Source organism: Dasypus novemcinctus, chromosome 20 (assembly GCF_030445035.2).
Source record: "Dasypus novemcinctus isolate mDasNov1 chromosome 20, mDasNov1.1.hap2, whole genome shotgun sequence".
Taxonomy (NCBI): domain Eukaryota; kingdom Metazoa; phylum Chordata; class Mammalia; order Cingulata; family Dasypodidae; genus Dasypus; species Dasypus novemcinctus.
In genome coordinates this window covers 33413564-33436671 of record NC_080692.1, presented here as the reverse complement: position 1 = coordinate 33436671, position 23108 = coordinate 33413564, and the positions used below count along the sequence as shown (strand labels likewise).

At 48.3% G+C, this 23108-nt stretch overlaps 1 protein-coding gene across 3 annotated transcripts in view; it reads right to left on the bottom strand.

The window, feature by feature from the left end:
- The window catches only part of ETV6 (ETS variant transcription factor 6), a 243737-nt gene extending 223362 nt beyond the window's left edge, over positions 1-20375 (bottom strand). Inside the window, exon 1 of one of the 3 annotated variants that reach the window (XM_058282802.2) lies at positions 20116-20375. In XM_058282802.2, coding sequence (XP_058138785.1) covers positions 20116-20148 — 33 coding nt within the window. In that variant the 5' untranslated portion in view covers positions 20149-20375. The remainder of the gene's footprint in view (positions 1-20115) is intronic. The other 2 variants (XM_058282803.2, XM_058282804.2) reach the window with 2 other exon arrangements.
- Positions 20376-23108: the final 2733 nt, after the last annotated feature.

The following is a 23108-nucleotide window of genomic DNA, read 5'->3' as shown; positions in this document are numbered from 1 at the left end:
CCGTATGAGTCTGATTTCCCATGTTACTTAATTGCCAAACTGCTGTGTTAACGAACTTAGGAGGGGGTTTGGCAAGAGCGTAGATCACCTTCATGTACAGATATTTGTGGTTTTATTTTTCCTTTTGCCAGCTTGCCTCTCTGCTTCAATTGCCTACCATCTGCCTTTGAACAATCTAAGTGCGAGCAGATAGATTTTATTTGGAGGATGAAATGCTTTGAGCTCGTCCTAGGAAAGCATTTTCATACACCGGTGTTCAGGGCATTTGCTGTTTAATAGGATCTCAGAGGCGATTCCGCTTGGGCTGGGAATTGTTCCTTCCCATAGTCAGAGTACACTGTAAAATAAATACTTGTGATGACATTTTTCAGCAGAAGAAACAGAGTGGTCAAGGGGCTAGAGCAAACCTCTTACCTTACAATGAGCCCTGAAACACCCAGGGGAGAGCAGATTAAAAGGCAGGAGACGGATGTTATGTTATTTACACAATCTATTTCCTATTCCACCATCTGTAATTCATTTTGAGTTTTTAAAAAATCAGACCCAAACTTAAAGTATATATGACTTGGAGTAGGTGGGGTTTTTTTTTTTTTTTTGCATGACCAAAAGCACCCAAATGAGAAGTAGATAGATTCACTCAATTCACCTGGTTGATTTTTTCCCCCACTAATCAGAGTGATTTGACTTGAAATGATCTGTTATTCTGCAGATACTGCCTACAGTAAAACTAACTGCCAAGTCCAAAAGTCACTAAGTTTGCTGGGAGTCCTTTCTAGTATGGCAATGATAGATACGGGGACCATGGGTGGGCAATCTAACCAAGCTTTTGGGGCCCTAGTCTGAAATTCCTCAAAACTGTAGCTCTAAATTTCCAAATTCTGTTACTCTAATAATCACCTTCCAAATTACAAGTGCTTGGCAGTCAGAACGCCTGGGCTGATGTCACAGTGCTGCTCATCACAGGATCCTTTATCACTGGACAGCAAATCCTAGGTTTAGGGAAAGACACAAGGCACTGCCAACTCGAGATCCCAAAATGCTCCTAGACTTGGATACCTTTAGCAGTGGTCTTGAGCTAAAACCTCTATTTTCTACCCCAATAAAGAAATAAAGAAAGAATAAAGAAAACCTCAGTGGACTTGCCAAGTCTGAATTGGTGAGTCCTTATTGTTTTAGAATTACTGTGGAGACAAAACTGAGTTCCAACAGACCAAGAGCCCTGTACCCCTCTTCAGAAACCATTAGCGGGACCCTATCCTGGGAAGGAGAAAGCCGCAATTACCTTTAAAGTTTGGGTTTTACCCTTATTTCTTAGAAGCAAGAGAGATGTGATTTTAATAAAATGCTAGTGGCCTCTGTTTTATTAGAAGTTATTAGAACCCAGAAAAGAACATTTTAAAAATTGTATAAGGCAAGTTCCAATTTCTCCCACTTGGCTATTAACATTAAAACAATTAAAGGTGACTTCTCATTTAAAAAGAGGGAATTAGTATGTATGGTCTTTAAAACTGATAGTCTAAATAGCCTCCTGAAATCTTCTCCCCATTATTTTCAGAAGGATGTAAATTTCCCTGTTTTCATTTCTAAAACCATGTTGTCCTATGGCAGGGAATGACTCAAATAGCATTCCCTCAACCCCTTCCCCATCTATTCCCAGAATAGGTGTGTTGTAAACAGGATCAAACTACCCTTATACTAAAAACAATCTTACAAATGAGTAGTAATAAAGTGTCAAAGAATATCGCTACCTCAGTAAAAGTCTGAAATGGAAAGTCTATTTAAAGAAATGCAGTTTCACTACTTTACTACAGCACAGCTCACATTATAAACTCTAAAGTGAGAAGAGTCTAATTCCCAATAGACAAACACTGCACAATAATGTATCACTGAAATAAAAACTCTTAACATATAGATGGGAAACGGACTTTGGCCCAGTGGTTAGGGCGTCCGTCTACCACATGGGAGGTCCGCGGTTCAAACCCCGGGCCTCCTTGACCCGTGTGGAGCTGGCCATGCGCAGTGCTGATGCGCGAAAGGAGTGCCGCGCCACGCAAGAGTGTCCCCCGCGTGGGGGAGCCCCACGCGCAAGGAGTGCGCCCGTGAGGAAAGCCGCCCAGGGTGAAAGAAAGAGCAGCCTGCCCAGGAATGGCGCCGCCCACACTTCCCGTGCCGCTGACGACAACAGAAGCGGACAAAGAAACAAGACGCAGCAAATGGACACCAAGAAGAGACAACCGGGGGGGGGGGGGGGGGGAATTAAATAAATAAATCTTTAAAAAAAAAAAAAAAAAAAACTCTTAACATATAGAAATTATCGGTTGTTGAAATCATCATCGAAACTCTTAACATACAGAATAATTGTTGAAATTAAAGCAATAATTAGTTTCTAAGGACACTATTTTAAAAACTAATATATTTAAACTGGGTTTCTTATCCCCATAAATTGCAAAGAAAAGAAGCTTTTACTATATAAGAATCACAAGCTATTTCTCAGTTATTATAAATTTGAAATAACTGCTTAAACAAAAGCTGACCAAAACCTACTTTTTCCCCCTATTTTTGAAAGGTATGCTTGGTAAAAAAACAGATACTCATGTCCATTTAGCAAATTTAGGTAATAAAAACTGGTATGATCTCTAATTAACAGGACATCAGAAGACCCCCCCCCCCCCAAGTAGCAAGAAAAACCTAAAGGGAAAAAGGAGACAAACTGCAAAATGAACAAACCAAGGTGAACCAGTACTAAAATCTTAATTCTGGGAAGGCCCACAACTGAGGTAGAATCACCAATAAGCAGAGAAAAGGTAGGAAGATGGTCCCAGGGGTAGAAGAGTCCCGTTGACATAGGAAACTTGCTGGAGAACTCACTTTGGCACATCGTGATTCAAAGGTTGACATATCAGGCATTACGCGCTGGGCGGTGACGGTTTCTATTTGGGGAATATGAATGGATGCACGGCGAAATGAAGGAGAAGCAAAGTGGCTCTGTTTTCATAAAGAAAAAGACCAGAACTGGGGAGGCGCTCCCCCAAATAACTTCACAGTAGTGAAGAGAAGAGACAGCCTAGAGGAAGACGAGGAGGGAGCCAGGGAGGTGGGGAAACAACCGAAGGGTAAAGTTAAGTAAGCTAAGAATAGACAGAAGGAAGTTACTGCACCACAGGAGATAGAACTGCCAAGGAAGAAACGGAGGCAGGCGAGCCTGGGAATCGCTGGTAATTATCCTATTGCACAAGAGGCGGCAGGGCCAGGGCCTTAAAAAAAAAAACGGTGAAAGAAAACCGTTCTTCCTCGCCACCCCCTTCATTCCGATCAGACCAGGAAGTCACAGTGCAAGCTTGAGACTGGCAACTGCAGGCCTGACCGTTAAAGAGCTCTACTATTTGTCAGGATGATTTTGATGTTCTGGGAACGAATATGGGTTTGATGTGGTGCAGGAACCAAACTAAAAGCCCAGGAAAGGGGAAGCAAGTTTTTGGAAAACTTCTTAAAAGATGTGTGTGCGTGCATGTGTGGGCGTATGTAATCTTAGACCCAATTCAAAATCTCCCACCAAGTGAGCTGCAGAGCGTCGCCGGGGTCTGAAGATATGACTCTGAGTCCAGGGGCGCACACCTGGAGGAGGGCCGAGCTCGGGTGCAAATGGGACAGCTGCCTTCCATCTTCGGGGGCAGGTACTTGCTGAGGGCATTGGGCTGCTGGCCCGTGAGAGCCATATCCCGCTCTGAAGGCGGCCAGTAAGCGAGGGGGCAGGGGGCGGCTTGTGTGTGTGTGTGTGTGATTAACAGAGGTAGCACACCTGGCAGGGCAGTTGTGCAATCTGATACGGGGGGGGGGGGGGGGGGGGAATCGGGGATTTCTTCCTGATCTCAGCCTGTGATCCGATTCTGCCCTGAAGCATAAGGCTTAAGTGTCCTTGCAACTTCTATCCAGAAGAAAGACAAACACACTCACTAGTCCTTCTCAGGACCAGCCAGGAATCATAAAAATGGAGGAAGGTGAGAAAAGATCCATGGCATGAACCTTGGGTAAGGGGTGATAGGTATACCAACTGGCCTTCGCCGCCCCCAGAAGACTGGTGGAAGTAAGCCCAACAGCCCTGATCTCCTGTGATTTTATTATTTTCAATGAAGGTAACTTGTTAAATTATAACAGGGTACGCTTTTGTAAGGCTTGCTATATAAACAACAACAACAAAAATGACCAGTCCTTTAATGATCACATCTTAATTTAGAATTTGGAAAATACGGTAAATTTTGCTGGAGGTAGGGGGGTGCCCTTCCCACAGGGCTCTCATATTTGAATCTTAACTACTTTTTTTTTTTTTTTTAGGTACTGGGGCTGGGGATTGAACCCTGGATCTCGTATGTAGAAAGCTGGTGCTCACCACTGAGCCACATCAGATCCCCTGAGTTGGGTTTTTTTTTTTTTCCTTTTTTTTTGCTTTGTTTTTGGGGGCACCGGGAACCAAATCTGGGACCTCCCGTGTGGGAGGCAGGCACTCAACTGCTCAAGCCATAGTGAGTCCCTCTTACTACGTTTCAACAGTTCATTAAGGATCCTGAAAATTTCTCCTAGGCATTTGTGAAGGAACTTCAAGTGAAAACAATCACCAAGGTCCCTAATCAAGTAGTTGCATTTCAAAAGCCTGTTCCTATGCAGGTTGCAGCAACAAAGAACTGACTATAGAAATAAATGGGGGACAGCCTCAAGATTAGATTGTAATATGTTAATGATCAGGAACTCTGAGTCTCTCGAGCCCCCCACGTTCCGGGAACAGTTGGCTTACCCTTGGGTCTGGTGAGGCTGGAAGGAAGAGGGGATGTGGAAGGGGAAGGAAATGGCCTCTTGAACAACGGCCCTGGCAGCAGAGACGTTGAGCAAGGGTGCAGCAGTAATGGTGGGAGGAAACTTGGCAGCAGCCGTTGTTCAAGCACGAGGTGTCTAAGCTGAATGCCCTTAAGAGGGCACACCCTCAGTGGCCATCCCCGCCCTCGGCAGCTTCATAAATGTGCGTTTTCCCTGGGTACACGTGGACCTATGGTTTGCTGCTCACAAGAGGCCTCCTTCAGCACTTCTCCGACAGCTCCCAACCTGCCACAGACGCCTTCTTGGAGCCTCCAAGAGGGAACAAGGGAGACCTCGCTGAGACTGGCTGCGTGGACAGGGAGGCCGAGGGAAGCAGTGTGGGGCTGGAGCCACTGCGGCCGAGGAGAAGCCAAGGCCAGGAGAGCTGGCAGGCAGCTGCAACTGCATCTGGAAGAGAGAGCCGCTGGCAGGTGGTCAGAGAAACTCGTGCCAGTTTTAGGGGAACTGCGAAAGGTCCCTTGCTGGGGTCTGGTTGGGTTCAGGAAGTTGAAACCTTCCCATACCTCGATGCCCTACATCCCAGCTGTAGGTCAGTGGCAACAGGCGTGAGGAGGAGGGGGGCATTTGGGTCTGTGTGGAAGGCCCAGGTGTGTGTGCTTGTATCTGAAAATACCCGGCTGCTCCTGAGCGATCCATTCCACACACCACACTGTTCACAACCCTAACCACTCCCCCAATAGTCTCCTCTCGACTTGACCTCTCTAAACAGAAATGAGGCTGTCCTACCATCCACACGACCTGAGTATGAGTTGTTTTCCTCGTTCCATGGATGGGTGCATACTCATTCCATCATTCTCACTGTCTAGTTCCCTGGGACAACATGCTAGGAGTAAAACAGGAGCTCCAAGAGATCATCTCCCATAAGTGTAGAGTAGAACACAGGATCCAGAGAAGGGGGGAGGGGAGTGAAGGGTCCCCTTCCTCCCCGACTTGGAAAGCAATCACAGGTTTTGTAGGAGGTTCAGAATGCGGTGCTCTTCTTTCTGATCATCTTTATTGACCAGCTGGTGAGGGAATGAGGCAAAGGGACAACATGCAGCCCCATGCAGTGGTGACCGGCTGCTCTTTCCCAGAGTATCACAGCCAGCGATGTCAAGACTGCACAAGCCTATAACAAACAGCCATCAGGCCTCTCATCCTGGCCCAGGAGGGCTCACGGACCGGCCGAGAAAGGGGGCAGATGATTGACTCCACACTCGCTACAACCGTCAGCCAAAAGGTTCTACAGCGTTCCCTCCAGCTGTCTAGGGCATATCTGGGAGGCAGGCAACGGAGGGAGGAACAATGTGTGGGTGCTCTGTGGGTATGTCTGCTCAGGACTTAGTCTCACGGGAGCACCTTAGCTACTGGGGTGGCAGTGTGGTTAGCCGGCCAAGCGGCCCTGACACTGCTTCAACAAATGGGTCTCTGCTTCCTTCCTTATTCTTCCTTCACAGGATATTCGCTCAGGATTTCAACTGTGTGAGGGCTTTATCTTATATCTCTCTTACCTATCACAGAGCCGAACACCCACAAAGGTTAACGGCAGAAGCTTAATAAATGCTTGGCAACTTTAAAATTATATTCAGCTAACATACGTTGGGCCTCCTTTATGCCAGACACTGTGCTGGACGGTGGCAATGTAGAAATGAAGTCATCGGGTCCCTGCCCTCAGGGGGCTCTCACTCTAGGGAGGAAGATAAAACAATTAAACTACAAATAGATCATGCCACTTAATAGAGGCATCTTCAGTGAGTTGTGGAATGCAGCCAGGGAGGCTTGAGAAACAGGAATCCAAAGACAAATTGGTTTGCCAGGCAGAGAAAGGGGCAGGAAAAGGCTCCACGCATAAAGTTCAGGGTGCGCTTTGGGAGAGGGGTTAAGTACTGGCTGGAACAGAGGGGTGAGGGGGGTGTTGGAGAAGACTCAAGAAGCTGGACCATCCACACCTTGTACATCATGATAGAAGGTGGATTTCACCTGAACTGCAGGATAACGAGAGAAATGACACAATCAACATATCTGTGAAGGTTCATTCTAAGTGGGATCTGAGGGGAGGCAACTGAAGAGCCTGCAGCCTCCAGGAAGTCAGGGAAAGGGCGGAGAGAGGCGGGTGAGGGGAGGAGCCCTGCAGGTCGGAGGGGACACACGCCTGCCCTGCAGAAGCTTCTGCTCCAGGAGCTAAAGCAGCAATGGTGGGCTGGTGTGCCAGGGTGCCGTGGCCCAAGGAGGCTCGCCACACTCCCCTCGGCCCCGGAGGGGGGTTTGGGGCAGTGGTGCCTTCAGGCTGGCCTCGGAAGAATGACAGGCAAGCGATCTGGCACAACCATTCGTTTACTATCCTCCTTTTGGCCCTTCTCCCCCGTGGTCTGTGTCCTGACCGGTTTTATTTAGCTCTGTCTTTATGGTACAAGACTCTTAGCTTGAGTCTTGTAATAGAAACCTCCCCAAGAGAAGCTGCCATCTCCTCTTGCATTCACCCTGCTCATCAACATCACTTGGCAGTACCTGACCTGTGTGGGACAAAAAAAAAAAAAAAGTAAATAAAAACAATAATAAGGCTTGGCCAGGCTAGTAAACTGATCCAGCCAGGGGATTATGAGAGACACCTGTTTTTTTGCAGCAGCTGCTAACACAGTAGAAGCATGGCAGCCTAATAACAAGAGAGTTCTTTTCCGTTAAATCCAAAAGTCGCAGAAGCTGGCATGGACCAATTTTCAGCTATATTGCCTGGATGAGAAAAGAGGTTCAAATACTATTAGACACATAATAGGAGCCTGCTTTGCTGAACTTGGGAACCCAAATGCTATGTTTGCTTTTGGGGAGGTGATTAGTCAAACCAAATGTTCCAAGGCATGAATCCTTAAAGCAGTCGTTAGTTACTTTGAGTGGTAACAAACACACTGAAGCGTTTTGATATTTGGTTGATTAGTACCTTGTGGCTGACCAGACACCTCTTTATTTAAGTCAGCTTAAAAAACAAATCAGAACATAGCCCAGGTTAGAATGCCACCACTAACACAGGAGCAAATTAGCAATAGTTTAAATGATCTTTTCAGTTGATTCATCACTAAAGACACACCCACACACAAAACCCACCAACATATCAGCACCACAGGCAAATTATTTCAGAGCCACAATATGTACACATTACCTTTACAGACCAGACCAGGGAGATGCTCTTAGAAACAGCTTGTTAACGGCCCCTGGCATTGCTGTTTAACAATCCGTTTATAGCCCATCAAAAAGCCAACCCTCCGAGGAGATACATTTTGTGTTGATATGTAAAGCTGGGTTTTGCGCAATCTTTCTCTCTTTAAGCTAGGAAACCGATTATACCATAATTTCTGTGATTTACAATCCCATGAGCATGCAATACATATGCCCACGTGCATACACAGTCCCAAGAACAGCCTCTCAGAATAAAAGCACGATGGCCCAGAAAACAGAACCCCTACCATATAGTCTGGCCAGAGCTAAAAACAGCGCATTAGGGCAGTGTGTGTCAGCTACCCTCTTCCAGTTCTCCCTGGAATAGGCTAATTCTAACTTCTGAGTCCGTTCTCAACCTTGGGGCGTCAATAATTTTAACTAGAAATGGTTTCCCTCACCAGAAGTCTGCTTTCTAGGCTTTGCAGCGTGAAGAAATCTTGTAACGCACTTAGATTACGAGGCCCTAAGTACCTACAAATGCAGGCCAAGAGGGTAACTGAAATGGTAGGTGTTCCCCAAAATCTAACATTTGTGCCTGGGTCAGCTGAGAGATCTCCTTGCTGGAGAACGAATGGTTTCACAGAACCCCCTGAGCTGCTACGGATGGCCCACTGCCCTGAGGCAGCCGGCTGGACTAACACCGGCCTTTCCCAACGCCGCGGGCAGCCAGAAATCCCCCAAGAAGCATCCTCTCCCGGTGGGAGTCCCAGGGATGAAGACGACAGACACCAAATACCATGAGACCTCCTGAATCGCAGACACCAGCCTGGGGGCCTGAGCTGGGGAGTGGACTCTGCCTGATGAGCCACGTGGCGTGCAGCCAGCAGGCCACAAGCCCGTGCATCAAGATGGGAGAGCCAGAATCACCTGAATCAAACCCTGCGGGCCATCCCAGAGGCACCCAAGTCGGAAACGGGATGTGTCGTGAACTTGCGCTCACCCATGACCTAGATATAAGCCAACCAAGAGGCAAGAGAGGCCCAAATTCTCACCCACCCACGAGGCCTCCATGGTAAACCTTTAAATACCACAGCTGAAATGGAAACGTACACAAAACCGTCTTTCCCTTAAATCAGAATGCGCAACACGATGGCTAACCACAAACGCACACGTAGGCATTCCCCCTACCTTGGAGAAGCTCCATTTGGCCATTTTACCAAGTTTTTCAAGACAGACAAATTCTCTGACGAGCTGGCTAACATCAGCACAGCGACTTGCACCCCTGGGCCCACCTGCTCCTCCTTTCTGGAATAATACAGCCTCTGAGTGGGGTCTGCCCAGCTCTCTACGCCCTCTCAGGTTCTTTAACCTCGGAGGCCTGCTTGCACATGTCTCCAAGCAGGGCCAACTGTCGTGCTTCCAGGTGATAAATAAACATGCTGTTTGGTGTCAGTGGTTCCTTGTTCATACTCTAAGGGTAGGTACCTTAGAAGAGCCAAGATGCCAGGAAGTGTGGGAGCAGAGAAGACGGATCTCCGAATAGGTGCCCTACTTGAGAAGTAACGCAAAACCTAGGTCCCTCTGTCCGTCTCCCTGCCAGTCTGGGTGAAAGCGAACGATACCCTTCAAGCATGTGGAAAAAGATTAGAAGCTCGTCACTGCAGCCTCCCTGCGCACGCCAACATTCCCCCTGGATTCCAGCGTGTCCCCAAGCTGTGTCTGACCTACAGCTGACTTCTGCCTGCACAGAAGTGAGGCTCGCCACCCAACACATGGTCCTGCCAAGAGCACGAGTCTGAGTGACACAAAACGCAGGTTTTGAAAATTCAGAAAGTGAGCCTGGGTTCCTCTGGCTCTGAGGCGAGGTTCTCACCTTTCCCACTGGTAGGATCTCTCCTTCTACCTCACCCTAAAGCTTTAGAGTCAGCGGACCAGGGCAGGGACTAAACGGCACACGGTCAAATAAGGAGCTGACAGATTTCCAGGGGATCTGAGGTGTAGTCAGCCAAATCAGGTCATTCAGGTCTCCAAGTCCGGGAGAGGAGACGACTTACCCAAAGCGGGATCTACGGTGGTCAAACTTCATCAAAAAAGTGACCAGGTTCACCTCACCCGGTATATAGACCAGACGAAAAGGCGCAAAACGAGAGCGACTCCTGACCTGCTGTCCCCATCCACCCCTGGCCACTGTCGCCCAAGATCCATTAGCCAGGAGCGTCACGGGTATCAGCCGTACAAAGCACCAGTCAGGTGAGCTCATGACACGGATTCCTTTTAATCGCCCAAATTTCATGTCCAGAGGAGGCACAGTAGCTACAAAATGCACTGGGGATACAATCCTCCAGTTTTCCACTTCCCAAAACCAGGCATGCCAATTCTGCAGCGGGGGGGCGAGACTTGGGCATGAGTAAACAAAGAGGACCAAAAAAAGAGAACTCACTTCTGTCTCGTTGGGCGTCCAGCCTGGGATCACAATAAAGAACGGGAACCCATGGGTGAGTCAGGAGATGCTAGTGTGGTTTGCCCTGGCTACAGTCTGATTTGACAGTCAAGGATAGTCTGGGAAAGACCAATGGTCTAGAAATAACAAGAGAGTAAGGAAGGAACTAGCGATGAGAGCAGTTTCCTTCCCTAGTCTAAGCTGCTCAAACAGTTAAGAAATTGACAAGCCCCCGCCTCCCCACTTTGTTATGAAGTCTCCTACCACATTTCTTCTTGCCCACCCAGCCCTGATTCACTTATCCGGCATTAATTTTTCTGCTGTGAACAGCACTGGTTCTAAATGGTCTCTTGACCTCGATTCTTCATTAGAGACCCCGGCCTCTTCCCGCCACACGCGCAGCAAGGCTGACCTGGGCCCTCCCTCTTTTTCTCACCTTCTCTGCAGGGCCAGAATTTCTGCTACCACGCCTCGCCTCACACTTTCACTAGGGAACAAGGGAAGTGTTTGGGGAAATGAGTAACTTCAGAAACTAACAGGCTGTTCTTTGGGGTTTGATTTTTTTTTTTAACTACCAGGCTGATTTCTATCTGTAGCTCACTTCTTCCAGGAAATACTTTAGAATCAGCATCTCGTCTTTGGTTACTGCTTCCTCACGAAGGGGGGATGGGAGTGAAGCACCATTACTGATCTCATTATACAGATTAGCCTTAGGAAAGATAAAGTGGCACCGCCCATCAAAACCCACTAGAGAGGGTCTAAGGCGGTTAAGAAGAAAATCACAGACTCCCACTTGGATTTTCAAGGAGCGCAGAGGAACTGGTTTCTCTCTGAAACTCTGGCTCTTTCTTGAAGAATCTGAGGCAGCGAACACTCTCTCCACTATCTTCTGGTCTAAATCTTCTCATTTAACATGTATATACAAAGGAAGATTCAGGAACATAGTTCAAGTCCAGAGCAAAAAGAACATTGCTGGAGCGGGTATAGCTCGGTTGGCTGAGTGCCCGCTTCACATGAACAAGGTCCCGGGTTCAATCCCCAGTACCTCTTAAGAAAAAAAAAGAGCATTGCTGCTGAAGGAAGAGATACCTAAGTCCCGTAATGTCTACTGAAAATGAAGTTTCCCTCTTGCCCCAAAGTTAACAAACGTGGCTTTTTCTAACTCTTCAGTACAATTAAACTTCCACTAAAAGCCATCTCTTCAGTTCTTGAAACTGGAAATTCACCACCCCACAGCAAACAGTGACTGTTCTGTGGTCAGACATAGAACCGCCTGTTAAACAAAAGCAGACTAAAGAATTGATGGTCTCTTTCAAGTCTCACCCCAGTCCCAAATAATAAGCAACTGTATGAACAAGCAGATCCCTGAATAGGTTCGAATGCTTGAGTGCTGAGTAATAACGCTAGTTAGAGCCGTGGTGCAGGACTTCCAGACTCAGGTCGTTTTCTTTCCTTTCATCTCTGGAAAATTATTCAGAGCCACACTAGTTATACCCTGAAAACTCAGCTGCAGGATGCTGGAAGGTGTTTGTTGGTATCATGTAAATAGCTGGCTCATCTCTCCTGCGGCAGAGGTACGGTCTATTAAAATAAAAATAAGAGCTTTCTGGGCACTGAGTGACCCCAACCCTATGAGAAATTCAGTGGGTCAGTGACATGAGCACTGTGCTGGCAGTCAGTGGACTCGGGAGGCCAAGACCTTAACTTTCGTTGAGGTCACGCCACGAATTGGCCTTACCACTGGACTGTGTAATGAAGACTCTGACCCTTTAAGATCCACATGTGGGGCACGATACATAAGGGGGGGATGACTTTTTTTTTTTTAAACAGTGTAAAGCACTGCATTCAGTCAATTTACAACATCATGCCAATACTCCGAGTGAGAGGAATTCTTACTATCGCTTTGAAAATTAAGAAATTCAAACAGGTTCACTCCAAGGTTGGCAATTCCTACTCAGGTCTGGCTGCTTGAGTGTCTTCACTCCTCCCAACAAGCATCCCACAGCACAGACCGCGAGGCCCCCCCTTCTCAGCAACTCACGGTCCCCTCAGGGAAACTGGGTTACGGACAAGAACTAAAGCACAACACAAAGCAGAATAAAATGCAATATCCATTCGAGGCCCGCGCAGGCCCCGACCTGGCTGTGGTTTGGGGCTGCTATCTGCCTCATAAACCAAAGTAGAAGATTTATCTTCTGGGAAGACAAAGTCATCTTTTCCTTTGAAAAAAGCCGCCCACGTAGCTGGCTTTGGCATCTGCCAGGAATAGGAGGGCAGGGATCAAGGTCTTGCAAGCCTGGGTGCTCAGCTGAGGTGCCAAGAAGAGAGTGACCACAACCAGAAAGTTGAGAGTGGGGTGTAGGTACCTCCGGGGAACATCACGGTTGACCGTCCCAGAAGTGGGTTTACTCATAACAAATTAATAACCTCGGTTTGAAGAAAAAATTCGGGAAGCGGACGTAGCTCGAGTGGTTGAGCACCTGCTTCCCGTGTACGAGGTCCAGGGTTCAATCCCAGCATCTTCCCCCAAAAATTCAATAACAAAACCTGAAGAGGTGGCGACCGGAACTACATTACGGCCACACTGGTATCGCTAAGCAGGCTCACCCACTCAGTCAGGAAATGAGATCCTTTCTGAAGGCCCGGCTCCCACACACCAGGGGAAAATACCGCCGAGGGGCATGTGACGGGCAGGTGGACAGGGGCAGCTCTTGTGTCTTCACTGGGGAGCGATGGGTTTTTCGTAAGCCTTTGGTCCAGATCACTGATCTCTCTCTGCTTCCAGCCCAAATCTGCACTCTTCGTTAAAGCCATTCAAACTCAGATGGGCAGATCTCTCTTCATTCAAGTTAATTAGAACAAAACACCACGTTCCAGTCAAGAGCAATGGTAAGCACGTGTTAGGCAAAAGGCCAGTCAGATCGGGCCGTCATGAGAAAGGAAGGGGGAAAAGGATTCCTTGGGGGGGGGGGGGTGGGGAAATACCTGAAAAGATTTCAAAGAAATTCCTAGAAATCACACAGTATTAAAGGTCTACATGATGTTCGGTTTTTAAAAAATAATTGTGATTTATGGATCTTTGTATAAAGCTTTAAAGGGGCAAAAAAATAGAAGGCGTTGGAGAAGAGGCTGACCAATTGAGTGGGGTTGACTAAGACAAGGGCACACAACCTCCCAGACGTACAGCCACTTAATGAAGGGGCAGCTGGGCACTGGGGAAATAAGAGAAAAACAGAGAGGGAAAATAAAGGTTTCTGGAGGGGGGGGGGCAATATCTATCTATCTATCTATCCCAACATGAGAACCATAGAAAAAAAGACAACATGTCACCAGAGAATATCAAGGATTGCTGGGAAGAGGGCTGGGACACTTGTCACAGGGAGGTGGCTCCATGCGGCCATGGGGCTGACCCACAGCCAGGAGCATACTTCCAACACCCACCTTCCAAAGAGACCAGAGGGCAAGGGCCACACATGGCCTCCGTGAGTGAGCACCTATGTCAGTTTCCTTCCAGCCTCTCGTCCGAGCTTATGTCATGCTCCATGGACCGCCCCCCCCCCCAATCACACCTAATTTCCTACTTTTCTTTGCAAAGATAGCTGCGGTTCAGAAGAATGCCATGGAGAACACTCTGGAATTGTAGTCAGATGATGCAACTTTGCCACTTGGGCCAATGCATCACCTCCCTCAGTTTCCTTATTTGTAAAATTAGGAGATAAACTGCATCCCTGAGAGACTTGTAAAGATTAAATGAGATAATGTAGATAAAACACATAACACAACAGTAGTAATCAGTAAATGGCGGTGGCAAATAGTGTTGGGAACTGTGATCTAAGAGAAGGGGAGGAAAAGGGGGTGGGGGGAGGAGGAGATGATAAAGAAGAAGAAGAAAAAGAGGTGTAATATGGGGGCATTTTCAAGAGTTGGAGTTGTCTTGACTGACACTGCAATGACAGATACAGGCCGTAATATATCCTGCCATGACCTACAGAATTGAGTGGGAGAATGTAAACTACAAGGTAAACTATAATCCATGCTGAGTGGCAGTGCTCCAAATGTGCTCATCAATTGCAATGAATATACACACTAATGAAAGAAGCTGTTAATGTGGGGAAAACTGGGAGGTGTAGGGAGTGGTGAATATGGGAATCCCTTATATTTTTTAATGTAACATTTTAAGTAATCTAAGTATCTTTTAAAAATAAATTAAAAATATATTTTAAAAAAAGAGGAAGAAGAAGAAAGTGCCTTCTCAAAAGTAAACCACTATGCAGTTGTAAGGTTTTACAGGTTGTGGTAGGAGCTGTTACTGCTAAAACAGCAAACATCTTTAATTACACAGCATTTATAAAGCTCCAAAAATGCAAGTGTTCTACAGTTTTCCATAAGCTTAGTCAACAGAGCTGTGAGCAGCATCACTACCTGGGAGTCTACACCTAACAACAAACACATGGTAACACCCCCACCCACACTCATTTGGACAAAGGCCAGGTTGAATTGTAGATTTTCATTATCTAAGAAGGGGTTATCAAGCAAATTAACAGTAAATAAAATATGTGTGGGAATATTTCAACACATAAGGAACAGTTTTCAAGCACTTGGTATCCATCTCTAAACAATGGAACACAAGTCAGTTTGGCCTATTATTGAGGCTCACCCTGATGCCCCAGTAAGCGACACTTTATTAGGCTGGTTCCTGTTTGTTTTTTTAATGGCTATACTTGTAACTTCTCATTAATTTAGGCTCATCTTTCTTGCCCCAAGTACTAGCTTGGGCAGTGAACAGCCTTTAAGCTGGCCCCTTCTGGCATGAAAGCCCTGGGTAAACTCATGCTTCTTCTGTCTTGCTTCACAAGTACCTCCTGAGCCTGGTTTCTTACCCACGTTCTAAGTACAAATCTAGCAGTTGGGCTCCACCTGAACCCCAGCTCCAGTGCTTTTTCTGAAGTAGCATTCACCGAGAAAACTATTTCATTTGTATACCTCACACCCCAGGAGGCTCCATTTGACACTGATTCCTTCAGTTGGGAGAGGGAGGCCAAAGGCAACTTTTAAAAAAGATGGAGCTCCTCTTCAACTACTCCCAAAGCCCCTTTGCCCCCACGCCCTTCCTTGGTGTGAGTAAAGGCAGTTCAACTCAGATTTACAGAACCTGTCTTTGTTCTCCCTGCCTCTGCTGCCCACACGTGGGGTATTCTCTTTCTTGACCTACCTTCAGCAGGACACTTCCCATCGCTACTTCCCTGGGACCAGCTGCCGTGTTTTGAGCTTACTCTGTTCTAAGCAGGAAGCTTACTACATACAAGGTGAAGGCACGGGCTTGGCAGCCCCTGGATAAAACAGCCTGTGGCCCGCTCGGGTGCCTGGGAGGGGCCTGGCAGCAGGTCCACTGCCCTCAGCCCAGTGCAGAAGGGCCAACCCCTCCCACACGGTAAAACTACTGCTGCAGACCGTGGGGCACTGCCCGGCAGCCGGGCCCTCGCCCCTCATGCCCTCCCTCCCCCGACTTCCTCCTCTCACACCTGACGAGGCCCCCGCCGCCCAACGCTCCCCCCACGCCGTCTTCCTCGGCACATACTTGCATGCCCTCCACCAGCTGGCTTGTGATTAAAATGGACCAAGCAAGGAAGTGCCAGAGAGGGCGAAGCCCATTGTATCGGGTTTCCTTGGCCTTTTATAGGAATGCACCGGGAGCCCGGAGCGCGCAGGCCCGCGGCCGGCCGGGGTTGCTCGAAGCCTGGCGCTGTCGCCAATCAGCGGACACACGCCATTCAGCTCCCCTGGCCTCCTCTCTGGGAAGAGAGGCGGGTGGCCCCAATGAGCCCGGAGGTCCTGCAAGTCCAAGAGCCTCGATGCTCTCTGATTTGACTGCCAGAGGAACTGGGCAGAACTCAGAGGCCTGCTGATCTGAACCCTTCCAGGTAGTTTCTCAAGCCCCTGTGTTGTACCGTTTACTCAATGGCTTTGTTTAGACACAAAAGCAAGTTTTGAAATTTTTATCAGTAAAGCATTGTTAGGATACAGAATTCTGTTAAGACTAATTTTTGCGCAGGCACCCAGGGAATCCTCTAGTCTTCTCGGAGAGAGCAGTATGGTCTTATTAAATGCTCACAGCAGCGAGCGGATGAAGGTGTAAAACCATCCCGGGACACACATGGTCAGAGGCTAGGAGCACTGCCCTCCCCCAACCAGCAAACATGACTGTGAAAGACTGGGCTCCACTCCACGCGAAGTGCTGGAGCACAGAGATGGGCATCCCTAAACGCAAGGAGCTCAGAGTCAGTAGGGGAGACCTAGAGGGGCCCCCTGTACGTAGGTACTATTTTTAAAATGAGAGAGTGATTTCATCCTGCTAAGAAAGACAACCGTTAAGGAGGGCAGGGCCAAGGGGCCGAGGAAGGTTATATGGCTAGTTTCTGTATTCTGCAGAGCCCCACCGACTCCAGCGCTTTTGCCAAAGCCGTGAGGACTGTGTCCGCCGGGCCATAACTGCTTTCCGCTGCAACTTGGCTGAACTCAAAACTGAACAGGTGACCTGAAGGTGAAGGCTGATGATGGAAAAGGCAGGCTCTCCCTTCCTCCCATGACCAGCACAGTCAGCCAGGCAATCCTCTGAAAAAAAATGGTTGACTTTTTATTTACATAGGTGACCCTAGCCTCACAGTTATACAAGCCGCAGTGATCAGGATTGGATGTAGTTAAACTCTCATGATGACAGGGCCACAACCCATGAGAGGGGAGCCCAAAGCAGAGACACAGGAGGGCTCTAGGTGCCCATCCTGCATCAGCGTTGGCTCTGGTGACCTTGAGCACGTCACTTAACCTCCCTTTTTATCCTACGGAAAAAGTGTGTGCCTGATACTAACTTCCTGAGCTGAGGCTATAAGGTGCCAAAGAAATAGAAAAGCTCTTATCAGGCATCCATTGTCAACCACCAGCACACAAGAAATCATTACAAAGGTGTCACTGATTGACAGATTCAGAAACTTTCACCTTGGAAACGCCACCTAAATCATTCACTACTCTTTGCTAGCAGAGCAGATACTGCTCAGAAGTAAACAAAGTACTTTCCTCTGCCACTGCCTCTGGTCAGGCTCCTCCATGCTCCATCACACCAGCTGCTGAGGAATTTAGAGCCTGTTGACCAGCTGCTGGTGAGGAATGAGAGCCAGTGAGGAAGGTTTCAGGACTGGAGAGGAGGGTGACTTACAGAAAGCCCTCATGTGTCACGTGTCATCAGTACATCAGGTTCATCAGCTCATCCTTGAAAGGTTCTGACATTCATTCTCTTTTCCATAGAAAAGTTTATTGTTTACTGGACTCTCAAAGCAACCCCAGTCCTTGCTTGTGGGTTTCCAGCAAACATTTTTTATTATGCAGTCACTGTACCACATCCCAAGGACTAAATGAAACACTGCATACAGCACCAGAACATTTTCAGATGACCTGGAATAAGCCCAGTCCTTGATCTCCAGCACTTTTTACTGGAACATTGTGAATTAAGCAAACCCCATGGAAAGATATGCTGCACATGTGAGCACCTAAACATACACACAGTCTAAGCAAATATTCATATGCTGTATTCGTACAGACCAATCCAAAGTAAAAGGGATACCTTCATCGCTGGTGAAGAACATTAAGTATATTTTCATTACACAGAGGGCCACAGTAATGAAAAGAGGTGCCTAAAAGGAACTGAAAGGGTAAACAATAAGGAAAAAAAAAGGAACATACCAACTAGGGACATAACTTTTATGTCACATTTAAGAAAGGGTTTTATTTGGGTTAGAGATTGATTCTGTACATGCATGTAAGGAAAAGGGCTGCTAAATCTTTTTCCAACAAAGTACAATGAAACAAGTCAGAGTAGCTCCTCCGCTTCCAACACACAAACATCAGCCCATGAGAGCAGTGGGGATATACAGTCTCTCTACAAGAGGTATCAAGAAAAGTTACAGAAAACATTGCTTTTTGGAGTTGTCTTCCTAAAATCACTCCCCTGTTGCTGGTCCTGGTTTTCTTAACATCAGATTTACTGTATCATGCTAAATACAATTTGCTGACTTAATACCCTATTATTTAGTTTTGTTTTATCAAGTGTCAAATAAATTGGATTATCCATGACACAAGAGTTCACCCAACTTGAGGTAGAATTTAACTTATACAGCAAAAGAAATTGGTTTCTAACTAGCAAAGTACCCCAAGTTCTTTACTTTGGCACCTCCTCCACACCCACATACACACTCCTACCCCAGAGACACGCAAACACCAAAGCCCAAAAGTTCCACTGTGAAGCAGAAACAAAGAAACCCAACCAACCTTTCCAGTTCACATTAGCCCTATCTTAAACCCATGAAAATCTTTCCTGATAAGAAGCATTAAAATCTGAGTATAATTACAAAACCCTAGTAAGCAAGTATGATAAAATGCTCTTCCCCACGAGAGACCCTAAATGAAAAACAGGGTTAAAACAGAAAAGCGTTCTCCGATTCCCTGCAGATGAAGAGAACGGGTTATTTGTCCATTGTGTCCACAGTGTTCACTCACTGAACACATATTAAATAGGTCAAACCAAAAACAAACAAACTTCAGCAGCTTCAGAAAGCAGAAGCAGCCTCTTGCAGAAGCAGAAGACTATTCCACCTTGGTACTCACGGAGCAGTGAAAGGCATAGAGTGCACAATAAATGCAGAGATAGGAAACATAATTGGGGGGAGTGGACAAGTCATCCTGCCTCCCCACGGTGACAAACTTTACAACAACTTTGTAGAAGCAACACACGCCAGCACCACCAGCCTGCATAGATACATATACGTGCGCGCACACAACTACGTGGAAGCCAAGTACCGTGTTTGCAAACATCCACCACCCTGCGTTTACAACCCTGCAAAACATGGCCAGAAAAGCTGGGAGATTTCTACCCTTAGCTCTCCCCGCTGCACTGTCAGAGAGCGTCATTCTGCCTGGTCATTTAGACAGTTCTTTCTCTCTGGGCATCACACTTTTCTACCTCGGGGTTGCTGGACTTTCATATGCACTGGGTAAAAGAACCATTCGGCAACTTCAGTCACCTTGGCTTAAAAAAAAAAAAGAAAAAAAGAAAGAAATTCATTGTGCAATGTCCAGGAAAAGCTGACACCAGGGCTGTTCTCCAGACCAGCGCTGGTAATTACAAAGGGGGGGGGGGGAGGCGAGGGAGCGTTCCTGTCTGATGACCCCAGGGAGTCCTTACAAATAAAACAAGGGATGATTTCATCCCCAGTGGGGGACCGGAGAACTTTTTCGTCTAAGGAGACCACCCCTCCGCGCCGAAAGTTCCATTTCGGTCACACGCTGGGTGTCGGCACAGGGAGCAGGTTTTTTAGAGGCACGCTCATTACCGGGGTGCTTCACAGTTCTGGGAGCAGCCCGGGCTCCTCCTGACCAACTGTGACGGGCATTTCATTGTCAAAAGGCAAGGGGGTGGAGTGGGGGCCCGGGAGGCGCGCTGGGGGGGGGGGGGGGGGGCTCGGCGCGGAGGAAAGCAGGGTTACCCGGCCGGGGACCGGAGCCGCGGCTCCAGCCCTCGCGCCCCAGTTCGTCCCCTGCGCCCGGAGCCACCGCACCGGCCCCCCCGCGCGGCGCCGCAGCCCGGGGCCAGGGACCGCGCCGAGGGGGCGGGCGACGAGCGTTACCTTAATGCTGCACTGGGCAGGAGTCTCCGACATGTCTCCCGGCGAGAGGGATCAGGAAGTTCTCGGGTTTTTTCCACTTTCCTTTCCTCTCCGCACGCCAGAAACGCCGCACGGCCGGCCGGACGCGGTCATTTACGAAGTTTCTTCCAGCATCCTCCCGGCAGCCGCCCCGGGGGGCTGCGGGCGCGCGGGGCGGCGCGGGGCGGCGCGGGGCGTGCAGGGCGCGGGGCGCAGCCGGGCCTCGCGGCTCTCCTCCCCCCGCCGCGGCGCCCCCGCCCCCCGGCGCTCTCGAATGTTTTCCTTCCTGGAAGAGAGAAACTGAAAGGCAGAACTGAGAAAGCGCTGCGCTCATTGATCTTGAGAGTTTCAGGGCAGAAACTGACGTGAATTCCCAGCACCGAGCTCTGCCTCTTAAAGGAGCCACCAGGAAATAAAAGCTCGGGTTACAGCCCGGCATCGGGAAATCAAAGCCGGCGGGGGAGGGGCCGCGGCGGGCGCGGGCGGCGGGGCCCGGGGGAGCGGGGCCACGCGAGGGCGCGCGGGGCCGGGGGAGGGGGCGGAGCGCCCGCACGGCCGCCCCGGCGCCCGGAGCTCGCCGCCCCCGAGCGCCCCGGCCCCGCTGCCCGGCTGGGGAGACCCGCTGAGGAAACGCGACGCAGGGGGCCCCGGGAACTCCCCCCCACGGCTTTTCTGAAACGCTCTCCCACCTCCCCCGGCGCGTCCCTCGCCCGCGACGTGTGTGCGCACGAGGGAGCTTTGTTCCCCTTCAGCGCCGAGGCGACGCGAGGAACGAGCTAGGAGGGCCATGCCGGGGAGGCCGCGGAACCCCAGGAGGAAAGAAAACAATGGCCTTTGTTCCGCGCCGCGCCCGCGGTCGCTTTAAGAGGAGCCACCAGGAAGCGGGAGCTCGGGTTACAGGCGGCGCGGGGAGCCGCGGGCGAGCCGGAGCGCCCGAGCGCGACGCGGGAGACAAAGCCCGGGCGGTCGCGCCGGGAGCGGGGCCGGGCCGGGCGGGGGGCCGCGGGAGGGCGCGCGCCCCGCACGCGGGGCCTGGGCGCGCGGGCTCCCGGCGGCTGGCGCAGGCGGTTGGGGTTCTTTTGCCTGAACGCGCCCCGGCCCCCGTCTCGAAACCCGCCGCCCAAGTAAAGAACGAGCCGCTGCTGCCAACCGACCGCGGGCCCTCGACTGCGGGGCGGACAGGACGCGTTCCTGAAGAGGAGCCCCCTCCCCGGCCGGCGCCTCGGCCCACCCCGGGCACCCTGCGGAGAGGAGGGCTTGATTGCGAAGCAGTTGAGGGGAAGTTAAAACCGGCGGGGTTGCGGGTGCTCGCCTTGAGCCCCTGCAGCCTGGTGGCTAAGGGTTTTTATTGTTATTCATCGTCTCTTAAATTGTCCTGAAGTGTCTGTTGCAGAAGCCTGGGAACATTATAATGAGGTTTAGATTCTAAACCCTACCAATACCTACATACAGAGGGTTTAATGTGGATTTGTATTGAAAACATAGAACTGCCTATGTGTACGTACACACACTTTCCCTGCATTAGATCTGGTCATTTTCCAATTTCTACCCACCCCATGTTCCTATACACTTTCTTTGACCTCTCTAATAATAAAACGTGTTCGGATTTATACCAACAATAACACGTTCTTGGACAACTCCTAGCCAGAATTTAATTTAAGGGGCTTAGGGTGGGAAAGAGCCCTGTTCCTCTGAAGAATGGAGTGCATCTTTTTGTGACCTCAGCATTTTATGTCTCCTGATAGTCCTTGTCTTCCCCAAGGGGTTTCAGTCTGGTGCGCACCAGTGCCTGCCTTTGATATCCCCTCCCACCAACCAAATACCTGTCTTGAGCCTCTCAACTGCTGTTGCAGACATTGGTTCTAACGTCCCGTTGCTAGGATTGTTGTATTAAATGAGAAAACATATACAAAGTGTTTCCTTGGCAGAGAACTTGCCATATACTATATGTGCTTAATTAATGATAGATACAATTATAGTCTAACCCCGGGACTGAATTAACTCTAAATTTCTATTCCTAACTCCTTACCTTCTTGAAGTGACTCATAAAAATAGTAGTTGGAGCTGAAATGAATGTGATTCTAAAGCAAAATACACAGTAGTAGCTGTGTCAGAGTTGCATTTAGACCAAGAGTTGGCAATCTCTTTCTGTAAAGTACCAGATGGTAAGTATTTTAGGCTTTGTGTGCCAAGAGGCAAAATTGAGAATATTATGTAGATATTTATATAATGAGATAAAATATTCACTTTTTGCTTGATGAAATTCAAAATATAAAAATGTACTTTTTTTGTAATACAGGTCTAGTAATGACAGGAATAGAAGTATTTTTTGGATAAATAACATTTCACTTAGTTGGAGTTCGAAGTTAGTGTTTCCTGTCATCAGTTGCAATTGTTCATCTGTTCATTGTGATCTTTAATAAGATTTTATGTATTTCATTTTTAAAAGTGCCTTTTCACACAGATAGATGTTGCTAAATATTGATATCATTCCATGAGCATAAATGTTTAATTCCACATATTCATTGGTTGGAAGGCATTTATAGAATTCTATTAGGTCTTCTTTTGATAACTTCCTTTTTAGCATGCCTCTGCATGTCAGATTGATTACTTCCAATTGAAGGTTCGGTGGAAGCTCCTCAGTTCCACAGCTAAGTGGATTTTAAATATGGAAATATCCTTTGCACTAGCAATAAGGTCTGTTGAAACTATAGTGTGAATGCAGAAAAATACAGTATAACTGCAAATTTGTGCAGGAACAAGATCTTGCTTCTTTGAATTTTTGACGGCATGGGAAGTATATGCAGCCACTTGACATTGCTTGTGATTGAAATGACTTTATTGCAGTACAAGTTTCACATATTAGCTCTATTTTGCCATGTGATTTTAGGTTCAATTCATGAAAAAACATTATCAAGTCTACAGCAAAAGCTAATTCCCAAAGCCATTCAGTGTTAATAACAGTGGTTGAGGGC